The 23,345-nt window shown below is 34.6% G+C and overlaps 1 protein-coding gene across 2 annotated transcripts in view; it reads left to right on the top strand.

Moving 5' to 3' along the window:
- The window catches only part of ebf2 (EBF transcription factor 2), a 61,313-nt gene extending 38,368 nt beyond the window's left edge, over positions 1 to 22,945 (top strand). For both annotated transcript variants that reach the window (XM_056458783.1, XM_056458784.1), the window contains exons 7-16: positions 6,505 to 6,586; positions 10,152 to 10,293; positions 12,171 to 12,301; positions 13,542 to 13,668; positions 14,537 to 14,625; positions 14,722 to 14,787; positions 17,219 to 17,396; positions 18,967 to 19,146; positions 20,442 to 20,603; positions 22,411 to 22,945. In XM_056458783.1, the coding sequence (XP_056314758.1) occupies positions 6,505 to 6,586; positions 10,152 to 10,293; positions 12,171 to 12,301; positions 13,542 to 13,668; positions 14,537 to 14,625; positions 14,722 to 14,787; positions 17,219 to 17,396; positions 18,967 to 19,146; positions 20,442 to 20,603; positions 22,411 to 22,442 (1,189 nt within the window). In that variant the 3' untranslated portion in view covers positions 22,443 to 22,945. The remainder of the gene's footprint in view (positions 1 to 6,504; positions 6,587 to 10,151; positions 10,294 to 12,170; positions 12,302 to 13,541; positions 13,669 to 14,536; positions 14,626 to 14,721; positions 14,788 to 17,218; positions 17,397 to 18,966; positions 19,147 to 20,441; positions 20,604 to 22,410) is intronic.
- Positions 22,946 to 23,345: the final 400 nt, after the last annotated feature.

Consider the following 23,345-nt stretch of genomic DNA (forward strand, 5'->3'; position numbering starts at 1 on the left):
TGTGATATGAAGCTGAATCTCCATGTACTCTCTCTCTCACACACACACATGTGGTGTACAGTGGTTGATGTATTGCTGCTGAAACTTTGAGCATGTCAGTGTTTGGATGCTGCACATCTGGTTTCCTAATTCTCCTTCCCCCTCGGCTCGGCCGCGGTGTCACGACACTGTTTTGTTTTTGTAAGAGCGAACGGGAGGGAGGTGAGATGGACAAGGGGAAACACTGATGACTGATGCCTCTGAATCTGACATGTCAACAAGCCTCTTTCTCAGCCTTTCTGTCTGGCTTTAATAGGTTTTACTTGCTCTTCATATCTTACATAGTTGAAGTTAGAATTATTTGCCCTCATGTCAATTTTCGTTTTTCCAAAATGATGTTTAACAGGGCAAGGAAATTTTCACAGTATGTCTGATAATATTTTTTCTTCTGGAGAAAGTCTTATTTGTTTTATTTCGGCTAGAATTAAAGCAGTTTTTGGGGGGTTTTTTTCAAACTATTTTAAGGTCAAAATTATTAGCCTTATTAAGCAAAAATATTTTCGATTGTCTACAGAACAAACCACCGTTATACAATGAATTGCCTAGTTAAGCCTTTAAATGTCACTTTAAGCTGAATATTAGTATCTTGAAAAATATCTAGTCAAGTATTATTTACTGTCATCATGACAAAGATAAAATAAATCCGTTATTAGAAATGAGTTATTAAAACTATTGTGTTTAGAAATGTGTTTAGAAATTCTTTCAGTTAAACAGAAGTTGGGAGGAAAAAATATACAGGAGACTAGTAATTCTGACTTTAACTGTATATACAATACCAGCTTAAACAACTTTGAGTAAATAAAAGGCTTAAAAAGAAGTGTCAGGATGATTCATGAAGATTATTATTTTCCGAATGATGGAAATGTAATGATGATTGTTAAATAAAAGTACACAGTCTTTCTTAAATGTTACATTATTTTGCTTTTTAAGCAGTAATAGTAATATGATAGTAATTATGTATAGTAATTTCCTCAAACTAAAGTACTATATGTGACCAGAAAAGTTAAACTAATCAAAACTTAGTTGGATAATTTTTAAAGTACTAGGATGGCTTCTTGCTTTTTGGTTTTAATTATATTATATAAATTAACCATCTTAAAGCTTTACAATTCATAAATAGCTGATGTTGGTTTTGGTAAAGAAATTATCAAAAGTTGGTAATCGATAATATTTTTTAATGTTTATGAAAGAACTTTCACCCAGACTTTAATATTTTGAAAGAATATAAATGATTTAGTTTCTGTTTCAATATATATATTTTAAATGCTATTGACACTTTATCAGTCATAGAAACATATATGATAACTTCACCAACAATAATTACAACTATATATATATATACAGTTGAAGTCAGAATTATTAGCCCCCCTGTTTATTTTTTCCCCACTTTTTGTTTAACGGAGAGATTTTTTTTCAACACATTTCTAAACATAATAGTTTTAATAACTCATTTCTTATAACTGATTTATTTTATCTTTGTCATGATGACAGTAAATAATATTTGACTAGATATTTTTCAAGACACTTCTATACAGCTTAAAGTGATGCTTAAAGGCTTAACTAGGTTCATTAGGTTAACTAGACAGGATAGGGTAATTGGGCAAGTTATTGTATAATGATGGTTTTTTTTGTAGATCAAATAAATATAGCTTAAAGGGGCTAATAATTTTGAAAAATTAAGAACTGCTTTTATTCTAGCCCAAATAAAACAAATAAGACTTTCTTCAGAAGAAAAAATATGATCAGACATACTGTGAAAATTCCCTTGCTCTGTTAAACATCATTTGGGAAATATTTAAAAAAGTAAAATAAATTCAAAGAGGGGCTAATAATTCTGACTTCAACTGTATGTATGAAGAGATCAGATGCAAAAAACTTCTAAATGCCGTCTGTGATTTTCTTATAAAATGAGCATTTTTATTAGGCTCCAGTGTTTAGGTTCAGTAATTTCACTGAATAAGTTATTTTCATGGTTTTCAAAGTGAAATAACTCAACATAAAGAAGGCTGAGAAGGCTTTTTTTATTTTAAATGGAAATTTCAGACGGCACTTAAAGGTTTTTGCATCTGAACCCTTCATATATATATATATATATATATATATATATATATATATATATATATATATATATATATATATATATATATATATATATATATATATATATATAATTTCTAGTAACTGATCTATTTTATCTTTGCCATGATGACAGTAAATAATTTTTGACTAGATATTTTTCAAGACACTTTTCTACAGCTTAAAGTGACATTTAAAGGCTTAACTAGGTTAATTGCATTAGCTTGGCAAATAAGAGTAATTAGAAAAGTTATTGTATAATGATAGTTTGTTCTGCAGACTATCAAAAAAATATAGCTTAAAGGGGCTAATAATATTGTCCTTAAAATGGATTTAAAAAAATTAAAAACTGCTTTTATTGTAGTCGAAATAAAACAAATAAGACTTTCTCCAGAAGAAAAAATATTATCAGACATACTGTGAAAATTTCCTTGCTCTGTTAATTATCATTTGGGAAATATTCAAAAAAAGGAAAAAAATCAAAGGGGGGCTAATAAATCTGACTTCAACTGTATTTGTTGACTTAAAATTTTCCCCAGATGTTGGTAACAAAGAAATACTTTTCACACCTCTTCATGCAAGTAAAATATCCATTGCACACTCAAAAAAAATGATGTTTACTCTTTGTTCAAACTACTTATTTAAAATAAACTGAAACAACTCAATTCTTGAGGTTTTTTTTGAGGACAACTTAATTGATTTATGTTCAATGCACTTTAATTTGTAAAAACTAATAGTAAAACTCAATTAATTTCAAAGTGTGTGGAACCCAGCCTTTTTTACACTGCATTTTTATAATGGATGTAAAACTAATAGCAGTGTATTTTCACCATTTTGGCTGTGCTTTTTCCTTTTTAGCTGGACTTTTTTAAAATAAAAGAAACTTCATTGACATTGCATTGTCATGACCCAGGCTCTGTGTATCATTCTCTTCACTTTAACTATAAGGCAAACTTTCAGCTCTTTATGAAATGATAGACCCAGCTGCAGGCGTATGGTCCCAGCACACATTAACATGCATTAGTCACTCCCCCACTCACTTAGCATGCAAATCTCTAAGCCTCACTGCCTTGGACCTTCTGCCATGTATCCATTCACTGCATCATAATTAGACCCATCTTGCATAATTAATTAGGACTCTAGCGAAACCTCGCAGCTTCAGCACAGCACCCCTCTCAGCTGTGTCATAAGGGAAAGTTTAATAATAACAATGTCAGTTTTGCACTGTTGTGGTATTGAGATTTAGTGATTCATTTAACAGCAGGCCAGTGGTGATTATATGTGTTACTAAGAAGATTCAGAAAGAAAACTGATCATTTTATTGGAAAAATAAACTTTAAATACTTCAATTGTTCCTAAAAGTTTTATTAAATGTCATTATTATTTTTAAAGATATTGTTGCTTTAAAAAATTACCTAAATAGACTACTAGAAAAAGCAGGAAAATGTGATTTTAACAATGATAATAATTAGGTTTGTGTAAAAAAAATGGTCCAACCAAGAATAAAGCATATTAATAGAGCATCGCGATGACCGGTGAAATGTTACTTTGGGATACACTTTATTTTAAGGTGACGTAGTTACAGTGTAACTATACATTTAACAACTGAGTAATATTAAGTAATTACATTTACAGTTGAAGTCAGAATTATTAGCCCTCCTGAATTATTACATATCCCCAACATTTCAGTTTAATGGAAAGAAGTTTTTTTCAACACATTTCTAAACATAATAGTTTTAATAACTCATTTTTAATAGCTGATTTTATCTTTAGTGCACTGTAAAAGTGCAAAAGTTAAGGTAACTCAAACCACCTGAGGAAACCGATTGCAACAAACAATTTAAGTTCAAAAACTAATCCTAATGAGTGCTGTGAACTTAATCCATTTGAGTAAAAGAAGCTATTTAAGCACATACTTAATAAATGAAGAGAACTCAAACCAGCTGAGTACTGTAAAACCCAATAAGTTAAGGCAACTTAAACCGATTGAGGAAACCGACTGCTACAAACCATTTGTGTTAAAAAAAAACCTAATCTATATGAGTACTGTGAACTTACTCCATTTATGCTGAAGTATTGAGGTGTTTAATTAACTCATTATCTTCAACACTGAGTTCAAGACTCTTTTCAAATGAGTAGAATTAACTTTCAGTCAATTTTGAGTTAACTACACTCATTTTATTTGATAAAGTTGACTGTTGGGTTTTACAGTGTGTGTGTTTTAACTTAACAATCATCATTACATTTCCATCATTCTGAAAATAATAATCTTCATGAATCATCCTGACACTTCTTTTTAAGCCTTTTATTTACTCAAAGTTGATTCGGCTGGTATTGTATATACAGTTAAAGTCAGAATTATTAGTCCCCTGTATATTTTCCCCCCAATTTATGTTTAACGGAAAGATACACATTTGTAAACATAATAGTTTTAATAACTCATTTCTAATAACTGATTTATTTGATCTATTTATGAAAATACATAATGTTTGACTAGATATTTTCAAGATGATAATATTTAGCTTAAAGTGACATTTAAAGGCTTAACTAGATCAATAAGGCAAGTTAGGTTAATTAAGCAAGTCATTGTATAATGATGGTTTGTTCTGTAGACAACCTAAAAACAAAAGGCTTAATAGGGCTAATAATATTGACCTTAAAATGGTTTTAATATCTACATGAAATGAACTCTCTTAAGGACATTTTTAGCAAGGTGTCGCTTTGTTAAAATTTGTAGAAATTTTATCAAGTATTAATGCTAAAATCTTATTTAATTTATGCAATCATAAATTTGTTGTTTTTTATTTTTGTATATTTAATAATGAAATGCTTTTCCATGAAAATAATCTTTGCTGCTGACATGGCATTAAATAAAAATTCATCACCATCAAAAATCTACATATGTTTGTAATATATCTGCATAATGAACGTCTGTGGTCATTAGCTGTTCATTAACAATATCTATCTAATATATTGAGGAAGACGGTGGCTCAGTGGTTAGCACTGTGGCCTCACAGCAAGAAAGTCGCTGGTTTGAGTCCTGGCTGGGCCAATTGGCATTTCTGTGTGGAGTTTGCAAGTTTTCCCCGTGTTGGCGTGGGTTTCTTCAAGGTGCTCCGGTTTCCCAGACAGTTCAAACACATGCGCTATAGTTGAATTAGACGAACTAAATTGGCCACAGTGTATGAGTGTGTGAATGAATGCAAGAGTATATGGGTGTTTCCCTGTACTGGGTTGTGGCTGGAAGGGCATCCGCTGTGTAAAACATATGCTGGAATAATAGGCACTTCATTCCACTGTGGCGGCCCCTGATAAATAAGCGTCTAAGCCAAAGGAAAATGAATGAATGAATATTTTGGAAGTGCTGAATTTCAGATTTTGTAAACAGTAAAAAAAAATACAAATGTTTGTTTTTTTGTTGTTGAATCAAATGAACTTTTCTAGTCATCGAAACATTTTAAGATAAACTTTGCAGAACTGTGTTGACCTGATTCATAAAAATGTTTGTCGTCATGACTTTTTGCCTTTTTATTTTTTACAGTGTAAAGAATGTTTGTTTATTTTTGTGACAAACTGGACCTTCTGAACAGTCAGAGTAGAGAAGGTTCTCAGAAGGTGGAGTTTATAAAGACCAGACCAACTGTTTTAGACACTGATAAAAAGAGAGCTCATGCTGCAGTAGATATTATGATGAGCATTGATATTTTATTTATTATATAGTTGGTCAGAATCATTAGCCCCCCTGAATTATCAGCCCCCTGTATATTTTTTCCCCCAATTTCTGTTTAACGGAGAGAAGATTTTTTTCAACACATTTCTAAACATAATAGTTTTAATAACTCATTTCTAATAACTGATTTATTTTATCTTTGCCATGATGACAGTAAATAATATTTGACTAGATATTTTTCAAGACACTTCTATACAGCTTAAAGTGACATTTAAAGGCTTAACTAGGTTAATTAGGTTAACTAGGCAGGTTAGGGTAATTAGGCAAGTTATTGTATAATGATGGTTTGTTCTGTAGGCAATCGAAAAATACATAGCTTAAAGGGGCTAATAATATTGACCTGAAAATGTTTTTTAGAAAATTAAAAACTGCTTTAATTCTAGCTGAAATAAATCAAATAAGACTTTCTCCAGAAGAAAAAATATTATGGTAAATACTATGAAAAATTCCTTGCTCTGTTAAACAAAATTTGGGAAATATTCAAAAAAGAAAAAAAAAAATTCACAGGAGGACTACTGATTTTGACTTTAACCCATAGATATTATACAAACCTTATGCTATACAATGAATGACAATAGACAACTAGTGTCTCTACCGTAAAACTCGTCTTGAATAAAACATGTTGGGTTTACACGTTTTGTTTTGTTTTTTTCCCTCAGATTTTTCTTGAAGTTTTTTCTGAAGTGCAATCAGAACTGTCTGAAGACGGCAGGAAACCCCAGAGACATGCGGAGATTTCAGGTATGCTCAGTTCATACTATATGTAATTAATGCTATTTGTGAAATGTTTTTAAAGGGATAATTCACACACTGCAAAAAAAAGATTTTCTTACTTAAGATTTTCATCTTGTTTCCAGTCCAAATATCTAAACATTCTTAAATCAAGAAGCATTTTCTAGACAAGCAAAAAATATTGTCTTGTTTTAAGACCTAATATGCCCAAATTAAATTAGTTGTGGGTGGCACGGTGGCTTAGTGGTTAGCATTGTCGCCTCACAACAAGGAGGTTGCTGGTTCGAGTCCCGGCTGGGTCAGTTGGCATTTCTGTGTGGAATTTGCATTTTCTTCCCGTGTTAGCGTGGGTTTCTTCTGGGTGCTCCGGTTTCCCCCACAGTCCAAACACATGTGCTATAGGTGAATTGAATAAACTAAATTGGTCGTAGTGTATGAGTGTGTGTGTGAATGTGAGTGTATGGGTGTTTCCCAGTACTGCATACGCTGCGTAAAAACATATGCTGGGATAGTTCATCCTGCTGTGGCAATCTCTGAAATATAGACTAAGCCAAAGAAAAATGAATGAATTAATAAGTGAGTTGTTACTTAAAACAAGCTAAATAATCTTGTTTTTCCTTTTGACATAAGATAGTTTTGAAGACCGCATTGGCAAATTATTATGTGATTATGACAAAAAATAATAGGAAATACTGTGAAAAATGTTCCTGCTCTGTCAAACAGCAGAAATATTTAAAAATAAATAACATTTTCTCATTTTTTTTCTTCAATTGTATCTGAAAATACGCCATCTTTATTTTTTCGATATTTCATGCTAAATAATTGCTCTAAATGACAATATTTTTTATTTGAAGGAAGTGTCACCAGTAGTTTAATGAGGAATAAAACAAAACTAACCTTTTACTCAAACTAATTTTAGCAATCTTGTTTTAATAATATACTTAATAAAAAAATCACAAGGTAATTATACCAAATTTGGAAGACTTTTTTGTGTAATATATTGCTCTAAATACTCCTGGTATCATATACAATAGTTCCATATACTGCATATACAGTACCATATATATAGATAATTATACCAAATTTGGAAGGCTTTTTGTGTAATATATTGTTCTAAATACTCCTGATATCACATTTAGTAGTTCTATATATATATTATATATAGACAAATATACCAAATTGGGAGACTTCTTTGTATAAAATATTGTACTAATTACAACCTGATATCATATATAGTAGTTCTATATACTGTATATACTACTACTACACTATATATAGACAAATATACCAAATTGGGAGACTTCTTTGTATAAAATATTGTTCTAATTACAAACTGATATCATATATAGTAGTTCTATATACTGTATATATAGACAAATATACCAAATTGGGAGACTTCTTGTGATATATTGTTCTAAATAATCATGGTATCATATTCAGTAGTTCTATATACTGTATATACCATATGTAGACAAATATACCAAATTGGGAGACTTCTTTGTGTAATATATTGTTCTAAATACAAACTGGTATCATTTTCAGTAGTTCTTTATACTGTATATACCATATATAGACCAAATTGGGAGACTTCTTTGTGTAATATATTGTTCTTAATACAAACTGGTATCATTTTCAGTAGTTCTTTATACTGTATATACCATATATAGACCAAATTGGGAGACCTCTTTGTGTAAAATATTGTTCTAAATACAAACTGGTATCATATATAGTAGTTCAATATACTGTATATACCATATATAGACCAAATTTGCAGACTTCTTTGTGTAATATATTGTTCTTAATACAAACTGGTATCATTTTCAGTAGTTCTTTATACTGTATATACCATATATAGACCAAATTGGGAGACCTCTTTGTGTAAAATATTGTTCTAAATACAAACTGGTATCATATATAGTAGTTCAATATACTGTATATACCATTTATAGACAAATATACCAAATTGGGAGACTTCTTGTGATATATTGTTCTAAATAATCATGGTATCATATTTAGTTATTTATACTGTATATACCATATATAGACAAATATACCAAATTGAGAGACTTCTTTGTATAAAATATTGTACTAATTACAACCTGATATCATATATAGTAGTTCTATATACTGTAAATATAGACAAATAAACCAAACTGGGAGACTTCTTTTAATATATTGTTCTAAATAATCATGGTATCATATTCAGTAGTTCTTTATACTGTATATACCATATATAGACAAATAAACCAAATTGGGAGACTTCTTTGTCTAAAATATTGTTCCAAATACTTCTGGTATCATACACTTAATACACAAATACACTTCATGTCCACAGACATCATCTATATACTATATAAATGTAGGTTAACTATGTTTATATATATGAACTTTAATTGTCAAAAGCTATTAGTTATTATTTAATTAGCTGAAGTTAAATGACTAATAAAGTTATAGTAACTAATAACGAATTTGACTGTAATACAACAATGTGCACCTTTAATAAAGCTGCTTTGGAACAATAATTATTGTGAAATGCACTATACAAATACACTTGAATTGAATTGAATGTTCTTGGACCAGTTGTGTCTCAGTGTAGTTTTAGATAAATGGAAAAGTGTGATAATGAATTATATGAAGAGTTTGAGCATAATTTCTCATCGGAGAGAGAGAGAGAGGGGAAGAGCAGGAATGATGAGGAAATGGGCCGAGATGCTTCAGGAAGTTGTCAGGATTTGAGTGATGGGCTCCAGATGGGGAAGGTCAGGCTCTGTGACCCAGGAAGTGCTCACTGGGGACCCTCCCGCTTCACTTCCTCCCACTTGTCTTTCACTGCTGCAGCCACTATCTGACTCTTCATCTCCCCTTCATCCGCTCTTCCTACCGTGCATTGCTTTACATCTGCTTCGGAGTATGTGTGTGTGACGTTTCTGTTCTTGCAGCCTATTAGCAGCTAGTCTTCATATGTGTTGAGATGTTTTCTCGTCTGCAGCACTATTTTTGGTGTACATTGAATATTTGAAGGCGGCACGGTGGCTCAGTGGTTAGCACTGTCGCCTCACAGCAAGAAGGTCGCTGGTTTGAGTCCTGGCTGGGCCAGTTGGCATTTCTGTGTGGAGTTTGCATGTTCTCCCCTTGTTGGCGTGGGTTTCCTCCGGGTGCTCCGGTTTCCCCCACAGCCGAAGCACATGCGCTATAGGCGAATTGGATGAAGTAAATTGGCCGTTGTGTATGAGTGTGTATGTGAATGAGTGTGTATGGGTGTTTCCAAGTACTGGGTTGCGGCTAAAAGGGCATCCGTAGTGTATGCTGGAATAGTTGGCGGTTCATTCCGCTGTGGCAACCCCTGATAAATAAAGAGAGTAAGCCGAAGGAAAATGAATGAATAGTACTTACAAAGCATATATTCTGCATGATGTTAATCTTCATCCCTTCCCTAAACCCAGCTATTACCTTACTAACTATTAATAAACAGCAAATTAGGAGTTTAATGAGCTAGAGTTAATGGTTTGTTAATTGTGCGATAAAATAAAGTGTGAATCTCCTCCTTAAGATGTCTTTCTCTATTTTCCAACAGGTGGTTCTGTCCACCACGGTCTGCGTGGACGGTCCTGTTCTCGCCATTTCAGATAATATGTTCGTACACAACAACTCCAAGCATGGGCGTCGCTCTCGTAGAATGGATCCAAACGAGACGGTGGAGAATAACATGGAATACGGTGAGATTATATATAAGAAATTATATTTCAGCCCAATGTCTATTTTACATTTCGTCAGTTTAGTGGCTAATTTGTTTAATTCATATGAGTTCAAATGAACAAAAATATACAATTTGTAGAGGGCGTAGCCCCAAACCTCGCCCCTAAACCGATCATTGAAGGATGAGCAAATCGTACTAAATTGTATGAATGAGATCTTACGAATCTAGAAGTTTCGAATTGGCGTGAGATATCGTTGGTTATTCATTTTTACTTTAATGAACTGTTTTCAAATTTTGTGTTTATTTACAGGTATGTTAAGAGTTGCATTATGGGACTTTTATCTCTGCTCTGATGACATTTGTTGTCGATTATTCAACTTTGCAGTTTACCAGGGTCACTTTAGTAATTTGAAACAATAAATTGTACAAGTTATGAATTATACACTACCTGACAAAAGTCTTGTCATTTATCCCAGTTGTAAGAGCAACAAATAACAACTTGACTTCTAGTTGATCATTTGGAAAAGTGGCAGAAGGTCGATTTTTCCCATGAATCACCTGTTAAGCTGGATCCCAATCATCACAAATACTGCAGAAGACACATTGAAACCAGCATGGACTAAGATTCTCATAGAAATCAGTCAAGTTTGGTGACGGAAAAATCATGGTTTGGGGTTACATTCAGTATGGGGGCGTGCGAGAGATCAGCAGAGTGGATGGCAAAACATTTGTGCTGCCCATTACATTACAAACCACAGGAGAGGGTAAATTCTTCAGCAGGATAGCCCCCCTTCTCATACTTCAGCCTCCACATCAAAGTTCCTAAAAGCAAAGAAGGTCAAGGTGCTCCAGGATTGGACACCCCAGTCACCAGACATGAACATTATTGAGCATGTCTGGGGTAAGATGAAGGAGGACGCATTGAAGATGAATCTAAATAATCTTGATGAACTCTGGGAGTCCTGCAGGAACGCTTTCTTTGCCATTCCAGTGGACTTTATTATTAAGTTATTGGAGTCACTGCAGAGATGTAGAAGTCAAGCTATTATTTGCTGTTCCTAAAACTTAGAGGTGGTGTATATATGGAAATAAGTCTGAAAAATAACAGAAAATGTACAGGCAATTTATTACCAGGTTTTCAACTGTAATTTACAACACCAACCCAGACAAACGTTGCATTTCAGTCCAATTTTTTATGTCCATTCGCTATTGGAAACTACACTTCCAAACAAATTGTATCCTGGGACATATACAGTAAGTACCGAAGTGGACATATAAAGCCGACTCACTCCCTTGGTCAAAATCAAGGAATCAAGGGTAATTCCATGTAAGCTTCCCTCATTCACTTTATGAAGTGGAACGCACTTTAAAATGGCGTTGAGGATTCCCCCAAGGGAACAAGAACAGTTTACAAATGCGTGTCTAAAAGTAGAGCCAATATCTCACTCTCAATATCAAACAATTATAATAGTCAACTTTTTCTTAAACATCAAAAGTTGTTTTTAGAGAAAGATCAAGGTCCTATAATGCAATTGAAAAGCATTTATAATCAGGAAATGAACATGAACCATGACATACTGAAGACTGCTAGTTTACGAATCTTTTTTACAGAGTAGGAAGGTTTTCCACTATAAATGTGCTTATAATCTGCAAGAAGAAGTATTTTCATGGTGACTTTCTAACACCGTGTCCTAAATACACACGCCACTCCTAATCATTTTGTTGGGAGTACAGTGACTTGATATTTAAATGAATGGTTATGATGTTTAAATGTTTCTGTCGTGTCATGTCGCATCGTGTTTGGTGGATAAAGCCAAATTGCTTATCACCAGAATCTTGTAACGTCGTCTTGTATTATTAATGCTTCTGATGGTTTATTCTCTCTGTACTCTACAGCTACTCCATGTATCAAAGCCATCAGCCCTAGCGAAGGCTGGACTACAGGTGGCGCTATGGTTATTGTGATTGGGGAAAACTTTTTCGATGGTCTGCAGGTGGTTTTCGGGAGCATGCTAGTGTGGAGCGAGGTATTTATTAACTGTATAGGTGATTCTAGATTTGTGGTTAGATTTGCATTTGCAAAATAGACCTACACTGTTAACAATTTCCTGTAGAATCTACAGTAACTTAGGCCCCATTTACACTGCCAGTTAAATGTGACCCAATTCAGATTTTTTGCTCATATGTGACAGATCGGATCTGTTCTATGAAAATTTCCAGATTTCTGCATGCTCAGATTCCGTGTGGGCCTAGATATGAGTCACAATTAAAAGAACGTCTAAATGGACAGGCAAAAAAATCAGATATACGTAGGAAACAAATCGGAATTGGGCATCAAGACCTGACAGTGTAAACAAGGCCTTACTGACAGCCGTTCGACAGTAAACCAGTAAAAAAACATTAACAGTGTATTATTACCAACAAAAATAGCAAGTTTAATAAAAACATTGCTAAATAATATAACAAATTATATCAAGTTATCTTAAAAAATCATGTATTTAGGGATAAAAATACAATCTCCCACTATACTTACTTTTAAGCCTGCTGAATCATACACTGAGCTTCAGCTATTATGACATAATTATGCCTAATTTTCATACTTTTTTCCTTGTTTATTAGTCAAAGTTAAATAAATATCTGCACAAAACATCTGTTTATTCTTAATTTCAGTTATATAAAAAAACATTTTGGTCAACTCTGTTACATTGGATATAAAAAGGCAGAACAATCTGTAAAGCACGGATACAAAAAGCATGTGACTTACTCGAAGTAATGTCACTTCCTCATATGCATGTGATTTATATTTTTCTCTCTTGAATTTGAGATACACCATGAGTATATTGATTATTGGTCAACTCTGTTACTGTGATATTTCAGTAAATCTTTCATTTTATTTTTAAAAAGAAAAATATGATGAAAATACTATAACAATTAGTTTTAGTCATGCCATAGTATCTAGTTGGAGGTTAGCATTTTGCTAAAGCTAAAATGGTGGAAAATGTCAGCTCTGTTACTGTCAACTCTGTCAGTGGTTTTAAAAGTTGAACAATAATAAAAAAGTTTTATAAATAATAATATTTAAGATTTTTAATACATTAATAGTGCATGTTAAATAATATATTTGTTCAATATCATTCCAGTTGAAAGTAAATGAATGGGAAATATTTGAAATTTACCATGCAGTGTCAAATTAACTAGCTTAAAAATGAAGGAGCAAGAATGTGTAACAAATTTTAACAACTTGTTTTTCTCTCATTATTCGTGCAGTTGATCACACCTCATGCAATTCGAGTTCAGACTCCACCTCGACACATTCCAGGAGTTGTAGAAGTTACGCTGTCCTACAAATCTAAGCAGTTTTGTAAAGGAGCTCCAGGACGCTTCATTTATACAGGTAAATTCATTCCCATACTCACGCAGAAACATAAACGTCTAGACAAAGTGTATTATGTTAGGGGCCGCAAGGTGGCTCAGTGGTTAACACTGTCGCCTCACAACTAGAAGGTCGCTGATTCGAGTCCCGGCTTGGCCATTTGGCATTTCTGTGTGGAGTTTGCATGTTCTCCTCGTGTTGGCGTGGGTTTCCTCCAAGTGCTCGGGTTTCCCCCACAGTTCAAAGACATGTGCTATAGGTGAATTGGATGAACTAAATTGGTCGTATTGTATATATCTGTGAGTGTGAATGAGTGTGTATGGGTGTTTCCCAGTGCAGGGTTGCAGTTAGAAGGGCATCCACTGTGTAAAACATATGCTGGAATAGTTGGCGGTTCATTCCGCTGTGGCGGCCCCTGATAAATAAGACACTAAGCCAAAGGACGATGAATGAATGAATATTTTTGGAAATAGACAAAAAAAACAACAACAGATTTTTCTTTTATGCCAAAAATCATTAGGATGTTGAGTAAAGATCATGTTGAATGAAGATTTTGTTGTCAATTTCCTACTGTAAATATATCAAAACTAATATGCATTCCTAAGCATTTCATTTATACAACTTTAAAGATGATTTTCTCAATGTTTAGATTTTTCCGAACCCTCAGATTCTCCATATAGTTACATCTCAGTCAAATATTGTCCTATACTAACCATACAACAATGCAAAGCTTCATTATTCCGCTTTCATGTGAAGTATTTTGACTCTTATGACTGGTTTTGTGGTCCACGATCACAAATATCACGTAATATGGGTTATATGCAGCTAGTGAAATACTTGGATGTGTTAAAGACAGAAATTGAGTCTCATTTGATATGGTTTTCTCTAGCTCTGAATGAGCCAACTATTGACTACGGCTTCCAGAGACTCCAAAAGCTCATCCCTCGACATCCCGGTGACCCTGATAAATTGGCCAAGGTTTGTTAACCTTATGTTTGTATACTTATAAACATTAATATACAAACTTGAATGGAGAGATAATTTATATTTTATTCTATTCTCTTTTAATTTTAGGAAATGTTACTTAAAAGAGCAGCAGATGTTGTTGAATCCCTCTATGGAAATACTACCAGCAATCAGGTAAATAACCACTGAACTGAAGCATTGGGAAAGTGAAAATATTGGGATTGTTTAACGTGTTTTGGTGTCTAAAATCACTAACAAACATGCTACGGTTTTATAATTTAGTTTTCTTATTCCAAATTACATTATCAGCACCATAATTTAAAGTAAAATGGATCAGAAATGTTAGAAACATAGAGACATATTAGCCACCCTGTGATATTTAAATTGTTTTTATTTTAAGTGATGTTTAACAGAGCAAGGAAATTTTACAGTACACTGCAAACAAATCTTACTGCTTTAAATTGTTTAGTTGAATCAAATGAGATTTTATCAAATGAAATTAGTCAAACTGACAAAAAATATTAAGTTGAACTTAATAAAACAGGTTAAACATTTGTTGTCATGACCTTTTGTCATTTCATTTTTTAAAGTGTACATTCTAATATATTTTACTTCTATTTATTCCTATTTCTTTTGGTTTGGCTGGAATAATATATATACACAGTGCTCAGCATAATTAAGTACACCCCTCACAAATCTCTCTTTTAAATTTAGATTTTTATTAGGAAGCTTTACAATATTATATTTGTGCATATACATTAGATTAGTCAGTACTGAAGCCAGATCTGGAGGTTATCTAACAAAAAATTTTTTTTGTTAGTGATAACAATCCAAAAAACAAGTCCACCCAAATTTATATCTTATAGAAAAATATTAAAAACTAATTTAAAAAAGAGGAAGAATCAAGAGAAACAAAACAATGGAAAAACTTGTTGAAATTTTGTAGGTTGTAATTTGTTTTTGCAATATTTTGCTTGAATTTAATTGTATTATCTTTCAATTTCTAAAGATGTTTGGTGACTAAAATATTATTTGAATAAATATATCAGTTTAATAAATCTGTTTTGGTTAATGCACAAAAATACATTGACTTTATTCACTGAGAAATTTATATTTTTATATATATATATATATATATATATATATATATATATATATATATATATATATATATATATAATTGTTTCCCAGTGATGGGTTGCAGCTGGAAGGGCATCCGCTGCATAAAACATGTGCTAGTTAAGTTGGCGGTTCATTCCGCTGTGGCGACCCCAGATTAATAAAGGGACTAAGCCGAAAAGAAAATGAATGATATATATAATTTTTGTGGGTGCATTTGAACAAAACAAATATGATAAACAGATATATTTATTTAAATAATATTTTAGTCACCGAACAGCTTTAGAAATAGAAAGATGCATTTAAATTCATGCATAATATTGCAAAAAAAAATTACAGACCCCAACATTTAAAAAATATTTAATTTTTTTCTCTCTTGATTTTTGCTCTTTTAAAAAAAATTTATTTAATATGTTTTTCCTAACATATAATTTAGGCTACAAATCTTTGAACCATTATCGTAAGTTTTTTTTTAGATAAGCTCCAAATTTAGCATCAGTACTGACTAATCTAATGTACATTGGTCCCTTGCTATAACGCGGTTCACTTTTCGCAGTCTAGAAGTTTTGCAGATTTTTTTTTCTACGGCACATTGTGTTCTGCGTCCTCATTAGTGCATCTTGTTCTGTGTCCTGACTGGCTGTAGACTATTGCCAATCAATCCCCTCTATGCCGTGTCTCCTGTACAGTACAGAATGCGTTCAGATTGGCAAATTTACACAAATCTTCAATCGCTATCCGTGTGACTCTGAAGTGCTGTCCTGGATGTTTGCAAGTTTTCTCCCCAACAAACCCCACTATATCGACAAAATGTTCTGCACCATCAAAGGCACCTGTGGTAGCACCCATAAGGCAGAGCAAAAGTTGAACCTCTGGACATGCTAATGGAAAGCAGAAGTTATGCGGCTGTAGGGTGCCATTACACAATAAATAAATGAAGATGGTTTTGATATTTGGTTTCTTTCTATAAGTCTGGACTTATTTTTCTACGAAGGTTTGAACTTTGAGAGTGTTTAAACAAGAAAGAAAAGTATGAAAATGTTAATTGCTGTCTGAGAAAAGTGTATAAAGAGTGTAGTGAGGGGTTTTACAGCCTTTAAACATCTATAATAATTGGAAAAAATAAAGCTGACTACTTTGCGGATTTTGCCTGTTGTGGGTTATATTTAGAACATAACTCTCGCGAATAACGAGGAACCACTGTGTTTACATAAATGTAATTTTGTAAAGCTTCCTATAGTGAACACTAATTTAATGAGAGATTTGTGAGGGGTGTATTCATACATGCTGAGCACTGTATATATAAAAGTACAAACGACTGCGGTCCATATTATTAACCATATTATTGATTATAAGATATTTTATTTGCAAGCTGAAGTAATTTGTTTATTATATATAAGTTATAGTTTAAGATGATTCGTGTCATCCAGTAGATTTTTTGTGTAATGTACTGGCCTGAATCAGAGCTGTCTTTGTCTTGGTGCAGGACATGTTGCTGAAGCGGGCTGCAGATATAGCGGAGGCTCTGTACAGTGTCCCGCGTCCTCACAGTCAGCTGCAGGCCATGCCCAGCTCCCCTGTCCACGGCAGCGTCATGGGTCTCAGCTCGTATCCCACACAGCTGGGTGTCAGCATTGGAGAACCTGGACAAACCAGTGGCCAAGGTTAGGACAGTAGGGCAGTCAGTTATCCTAACAGGTCTTAAAGTTGGAGTGAAATCAAAATGTACTCTTCCTATTTTCATATGTTTATAGAATTGCTTATTATGTCTGTGCATTTCATTATTTTGCCCTCATAATCTTTAATCAAATACCATAACCTGCCTCGAAATGACTTTTCTTCACTTCTGGTCACATGATAAAATTTGCGGGAGGGGCTACCAGTCCTTTAGGGTGGAGCTATAAGTGCTTTAGGGAAGGGCTACCAGTCATTTAGGGCAGAGTTATCAGTCCTTTAGGTAGGGGCTACCAGTCGTTCAGGGGCAGGGCTACTAGTCATTTAGGGTGGGGCTATCAGTCCTTTAGGGAGGGGCTACCAGTCATTTAGGGCGGGGCTATCAGTCCTTTAGGGAAGGGCTACCAGTCGTTTAGGATGGAGCTATCAGTCCTTTAGGGAGGGGCTACCATGAACTTAAATAAGTTGTTTAGGTTGGGGCTATCAGTCCTTTAGGGAGGAGCTACCAGTCATTTAGGGCAGGGCTGTCATTCCTTTAGGGAAGGGCTACCAGTCATTTAGGGTGGGGCTTTCAGTCCTTTAGGGGAGGGCTACCAGTCGTTTAAGGCGGGGCTATCAGTCCTTTAGGGAAGGGCTACCATTCGTTTAGGATGGAGCTATCAGTCCTTTAGGGAGGGCCACCATGAACTTAAATAAGTCATTTAGGGCGGGGCTATCAGTCCTTTAGGGAAGGGTTACCAGTCGTTTAGGGCGGAGCTATTAGTCCTTTTGGAAGGGGCCACCATGAACTTAAATAAGTCGTTTAGGGTGGGGCTATCAGTCCTTTAGGGAGGGGCTACCAGTCATTTAGGGAGGGGAAGTCATTCCTTTAGGGAAGGGCTAGCAGTCATTTAGGGCGGGGTTATCAGTCATTTAGGGAGGGGCTAGCAGTCATTTAGGGCAGGGTTACGAGTCATTTAGGGTGGGGCTATCAGTCCTTTAGGTAAGGGCTACCAGTTGTTTAAAACTGAGCTATCAGTCCTTTAGGGAGGGGACACCATGAACTTAAATAAGTCGTTTAGGGTGGGGCTATCAGTCTATTAGGAAGGGGCTACCAGTCATTTAGGGCAGGGCTATCAATGCTTTAGGTAGGGGCTACCAGTAGTTTAGGGCGGGGCTATTAATCCTTTAGTGAGGGGCTACTAGTCGTTTAGGCTGAGGCTATCAGTCATTTAAGTCATGGCTATCAGCCCTTTAGGGTGAGGCTTATTGATCTATGCTAATAGGGCAGATTGTCACCTGTAATGTGATGTAACAGTAGTAGGGAATCTGTAACAGCTTCTTTTAAGACTCTTATTTCTAATGATTATATAACAAAAACATCTGGGCAGATTTGTAGCATTATAGTAGTTTACACGCATACAAATCTGGCATTTTTTCACATTTTAGTTCCAGATATTTCCCAATTTCTGTATATATTCAAAATATTAAGCAATGATGTTAATATTTACCCAAATTATTGAATAAGTGCTAGTATTGTAAGTTGCATAACAGAGTAAAATGTTGTGATTCTCATTCAAGGTTACACTCGTAACTCCAGCAGTTTGTCCCCCCGGGGTTACCCATCCTCATCGACCCCTCAGCAGTCTGCTTATGGGTCTAATGGAGGCATGAGTTACGGAGCGGTGCCCATGAGCAGTCTGGGTGTTTCTGGATCGCCTGGTTTTAACAGCGCCTCCCCAAACAGCTCGCCTTATGCTAGTGAGTTACAGTTGTTGTCTTCAAGTTTGGTCACGCTTTATTTTAAAGTACAATTCTCACTATTAAACCATTAAGTAAGACTACTAATTAGCAGCTTACTAATAGTTATTAAGGTACTATTATTATACAATTAGGTATTGGGTAGAATTAGGGATGTAGAATTTTTCACAATGCACATTCATGCACACTCACTGGTTCAGTTTAATCTAAATTATATTTCAATTCAGTTCTTTTTTCTTAGTACAAAGTGAAAATCTACAACTAAAGATTTTGATATATGTAGAGCTATTTTTTTAATTTTGTATATTTTGTATTTTTTTTTTCTACATCTAAAGATTCTCTACATATATATATATATATATATATATATATATATATATATATATATATATATATATATATATATATATATATATTTTTTTTTTTTTTTTAAATTTTATTTCAAAAATTCTTATTGATAATTTTTTAAAGGACACCTATTATGCAAAAATCCCTTTTATAAGGGGTATAAACAACAGTCTGTGAATATAACCAGCCTCCAATGGTACAAAATTATTAATAAAATTTTTTATAATCACACTTGATAAAAACAGTCTGCAGAAACACTTTGATTGACATTCTCCCTTTGTACGTGTCATCAGAGGGCGGAAACCCCGCCCATTAGGGACCATCTTACCCTCATTAGCATAAGATGTTAGTCTTATTTTTGAATCTGCCACTATGCTGACATACAGTATAGGCAATTGTAGCTCCGCCCTCTTCTGAAATAAGCACAATCTCATTTGAATTTAAAGCGACAGTCACCGAAACACCACAATCAGGATCAAAGCCTAAAAAAGGCAGTTTCAAAGAGATGTAAAATGAATAAAAACATTATTTGTGTAGTATTTTGAGCTGAAACTTCACATACACACTCTAGAGACATCAGAGACTTATTTTACATATTGTAAAAAGGGGCCTAATAGGTCCCCGCTAATGTCACCGGCAGTTGTATAGGCATTTCACTGTATATAGTACAGTATGACTGTATATGTGTGACTAATACAATTTAAATTTAAATAAGATTATGCATAATTTGTGCATTACAAGTGCTAATAAACAATTAACATCTTAACCATAGACAGGTAATTAGCCAGTAGTCAATAGTGTGAATTGTTGCTTAAACTAAAGTGTCACTAAAAGTTTTTACAGACAGACATGTTCAATTATCTTAATCGTTTCCTGTTCAAAGTACAATTAGAATTTTGACAAACAGATGAGATTTTTGTTATAATCAAAGCACTTTTTCCCCCCAGTCATGCCGTCTAGCCCTCCAGGCTCCAGTTCCTCGTCCTCCCTCTTGCCATTCTCATCTTTCCCATCTTCTAACAAACAAAAAAGTGCCTTTGCTCCAGTCCTGAGACCACAGGGTTCACCATCACCCGTTTGCCAAAGCTCAGGAGGCACCAGCTTCAGAGGTAACACTACAGTCATATTCACTCTAACTTTCATTCATTAATTCGGCTTAACCTCTGATTTATCAGAGGTCGCCACAGTGGAATGAACCACCAACTATTCCAGCATATGTTTTATGCAGCGGATGCCCTTCCAGCTGCAACCCAATACTGGGAAACACCCATATACTCTCATTCACACACACACACACACATACACTACGGCCAATTTATTTCATCCTATTTACCTATAGCGCATGTGTTTGGACTGTGGGGGAAACCGGAGCATCCGGAGGAAACCCACACCAACACGGGGAGAACATGCAAACTCCACACAGAAATGCCAACTGGCCCAGCCGCGACTCAAACCAGTGATCTTCTTGCTGTGAGGCAACAGTGCTAACCACTGCCACCCTGTTACCACGAAATGTAACCATAAATCATGTGTTTTTCCAACTACTGGTCAACTCTGACTGTACATTGCAAATCCTGCAATGTGACTATTGCCAATGCACACATTGCGATATCGATGCTGAAACGATATATTGTTTGGACCTCAGAGCTGCATTTGATACAATCCATAATAATATTTTCCTTAATAGGTTTGAAAATGATGTTGCTATTACAAGATCTGCATTGGCCTGGTTCAGGTCTTATCTATCTGAACGTTATCATCTTGTATCAGTTAATGAAGAGGAATCATACCGATCAAAAGTACATTGTGGGGTACCACAAGGCTCAGTTCTTGGTACCTTACTTTTCACACTATATATGCTACCGCTAGACCAGGCGTGACCAACCCTGTTCCTGGAGTCGACCTTTCTGCAGATTTCAGTTGCAACCCCATATCAAACACACCTGCCTGTAATTATCAAGTGCTGTTCAGGTTCTAATTAATTGGTTCAGGTGTGCTTGATCAGCGTTGGAGCTGAACTTTGCAGGAAGGTCGATCTCCAGGAACAGAGTTGAGCAACACTGCACTAGACAATATCATAAAAAACATGGAGTTAGCTTCCACTGTTATGCTGATGAGACATAACTGTATATCTCCTCTCAACCTGATAATTTGTACAAATTTATGACATTAGCAGATTGTATAGCTGATATTAAAAATTGGATCACTAATAACTTATTACTAAGTCTTGCTTATTGGACCTAAAAACCTCACATGTAAAAACCCAGAACAATGTCTATTCCCCCTACTGAAAAAAACAGCCTAAACCAGCCAAGGCCGGTTGGATGGTTTTAGCTGGTCAACCAGGCTGGTTTTAGAGGGGTTTCGGCCACTTCCAGGCTGGTTTCCAGCCATTTCCAGCCTGGTCTTAGCTGGTCAGGCTGGAAAATGTTTCAGCTGGTCATCTCCCATCCCCCTGGTCAAAACCCCTCTAAAACGAGGCTGGTCAACCAGCTAAAACCAGCCAATCAGCTTAAGCTGTTTTTTTCAGTAGGGCCTTGATGGATTGTTAGTTTAGGCTTCATCTTCAGTCAAAAATTTGGGGGTGATTTTTGATAGCAATCTGTTGTTTGACGGCCAGATTTCAAGCATCTGTAAATCTGCATTTTTTTTCATCTTAAAAATTTTGCCAAACTTCGACATATGCTATTAATGTCTGATGTGGAAAAGCTTATTCACACTGAACTGAACTGAACTAAACTAAACTTAAACTCTGAAAACTGGACTGACACAGTTTCACTCTACTATAATCTTCTATGTTAAGCTGCTTTGACACAATCTACATTGTAAAAGCGCTATACAAATAAAGATGAAATGAATTGAATTGTGCAGCACTATCATGGAGTAGGTTCTAACCTTTTTTTTGTGTACTTCCAGCAATGACAGGCCTTGTGGTTCCTCCAATGTAGCGGATGAGTTTTGCTGTGTAATCTCCTGATAAAGAGCCTTCAAGGGGAATCAGAGACAACAAGGACACATTCAGACTACTTTTGGGAACTTTTATTTTCAGAGAAATCCTTTAAATGCACACCGATTGCCTCTGATTGTGAGGAGGTTGCCAAAGGGATGGCGTTACTTACAGGTTCTTCCACTCTTGCAATGCCAAAAGAGCTATAATTGTACCATGAGACTGAAGACTGTTACACATTTTGGCCGTCTGCTTTCACTGGTCAATAGACTTCCACCACAGTAGATGCCAGTAAAAGGGATGCCAATTGTCAAACGTGAGATTTGTTTTTTTTATTATGACCATATACCCATAGATACACATCCCTAAACCGAAACTGTGTGTTTTCAAAGCAAATATCAGGCTTTTCGCTTAGAGAAAGGGAAAATGTTTATTTAGGTTTAGGTTTATGAACTGATTACCTCATATATTGACTTATTTAAGGACAAAAAAACTATATAAGTTATATTTTTTAGGTTAAGTACTAATATAATGTATTTGCTATTGTTATTGTTATCTAATTGAATTTGATTTGATGTATGCATTTTTATATGTTGTCATGTTGTTATCGTTCATTAAAATAGTGAATATAGATTTCTGTGTGTTGTAAGAGTTTTGTTGTAGGATAATATTTCAATTCTTTCTCCACTTTTACAAACAAGATTGCCAGAAAGTGTTTCGAGAGGGCAAGAACATAATTTTGACAATAAACATTTTGACAAAACTGCTTAATCCTCTTTGCCATTTATACAGAAGGGGAAATGAGTACTGAACAAAACATGTTTTTTTCCTGGGAATAATATTTCTAAAGGAGCTGTTGACATGGGATTGAACCAGATTTTGGTAAAAACCCAAACAATACAAA

Source organism: Danio aesculapii, chromosome 5, assembly GCF_903798145.1.
Source record: "Danio aesculapii chromosome 5, fDanAes4.1, whole genome shotgun sequence".
Taxonomy (NCBI): Eukaryota; Metazoa; Chordata; class Actinopteri; order Cypriniformes; family Danionidae; genus Danio; species Danio aesculapii.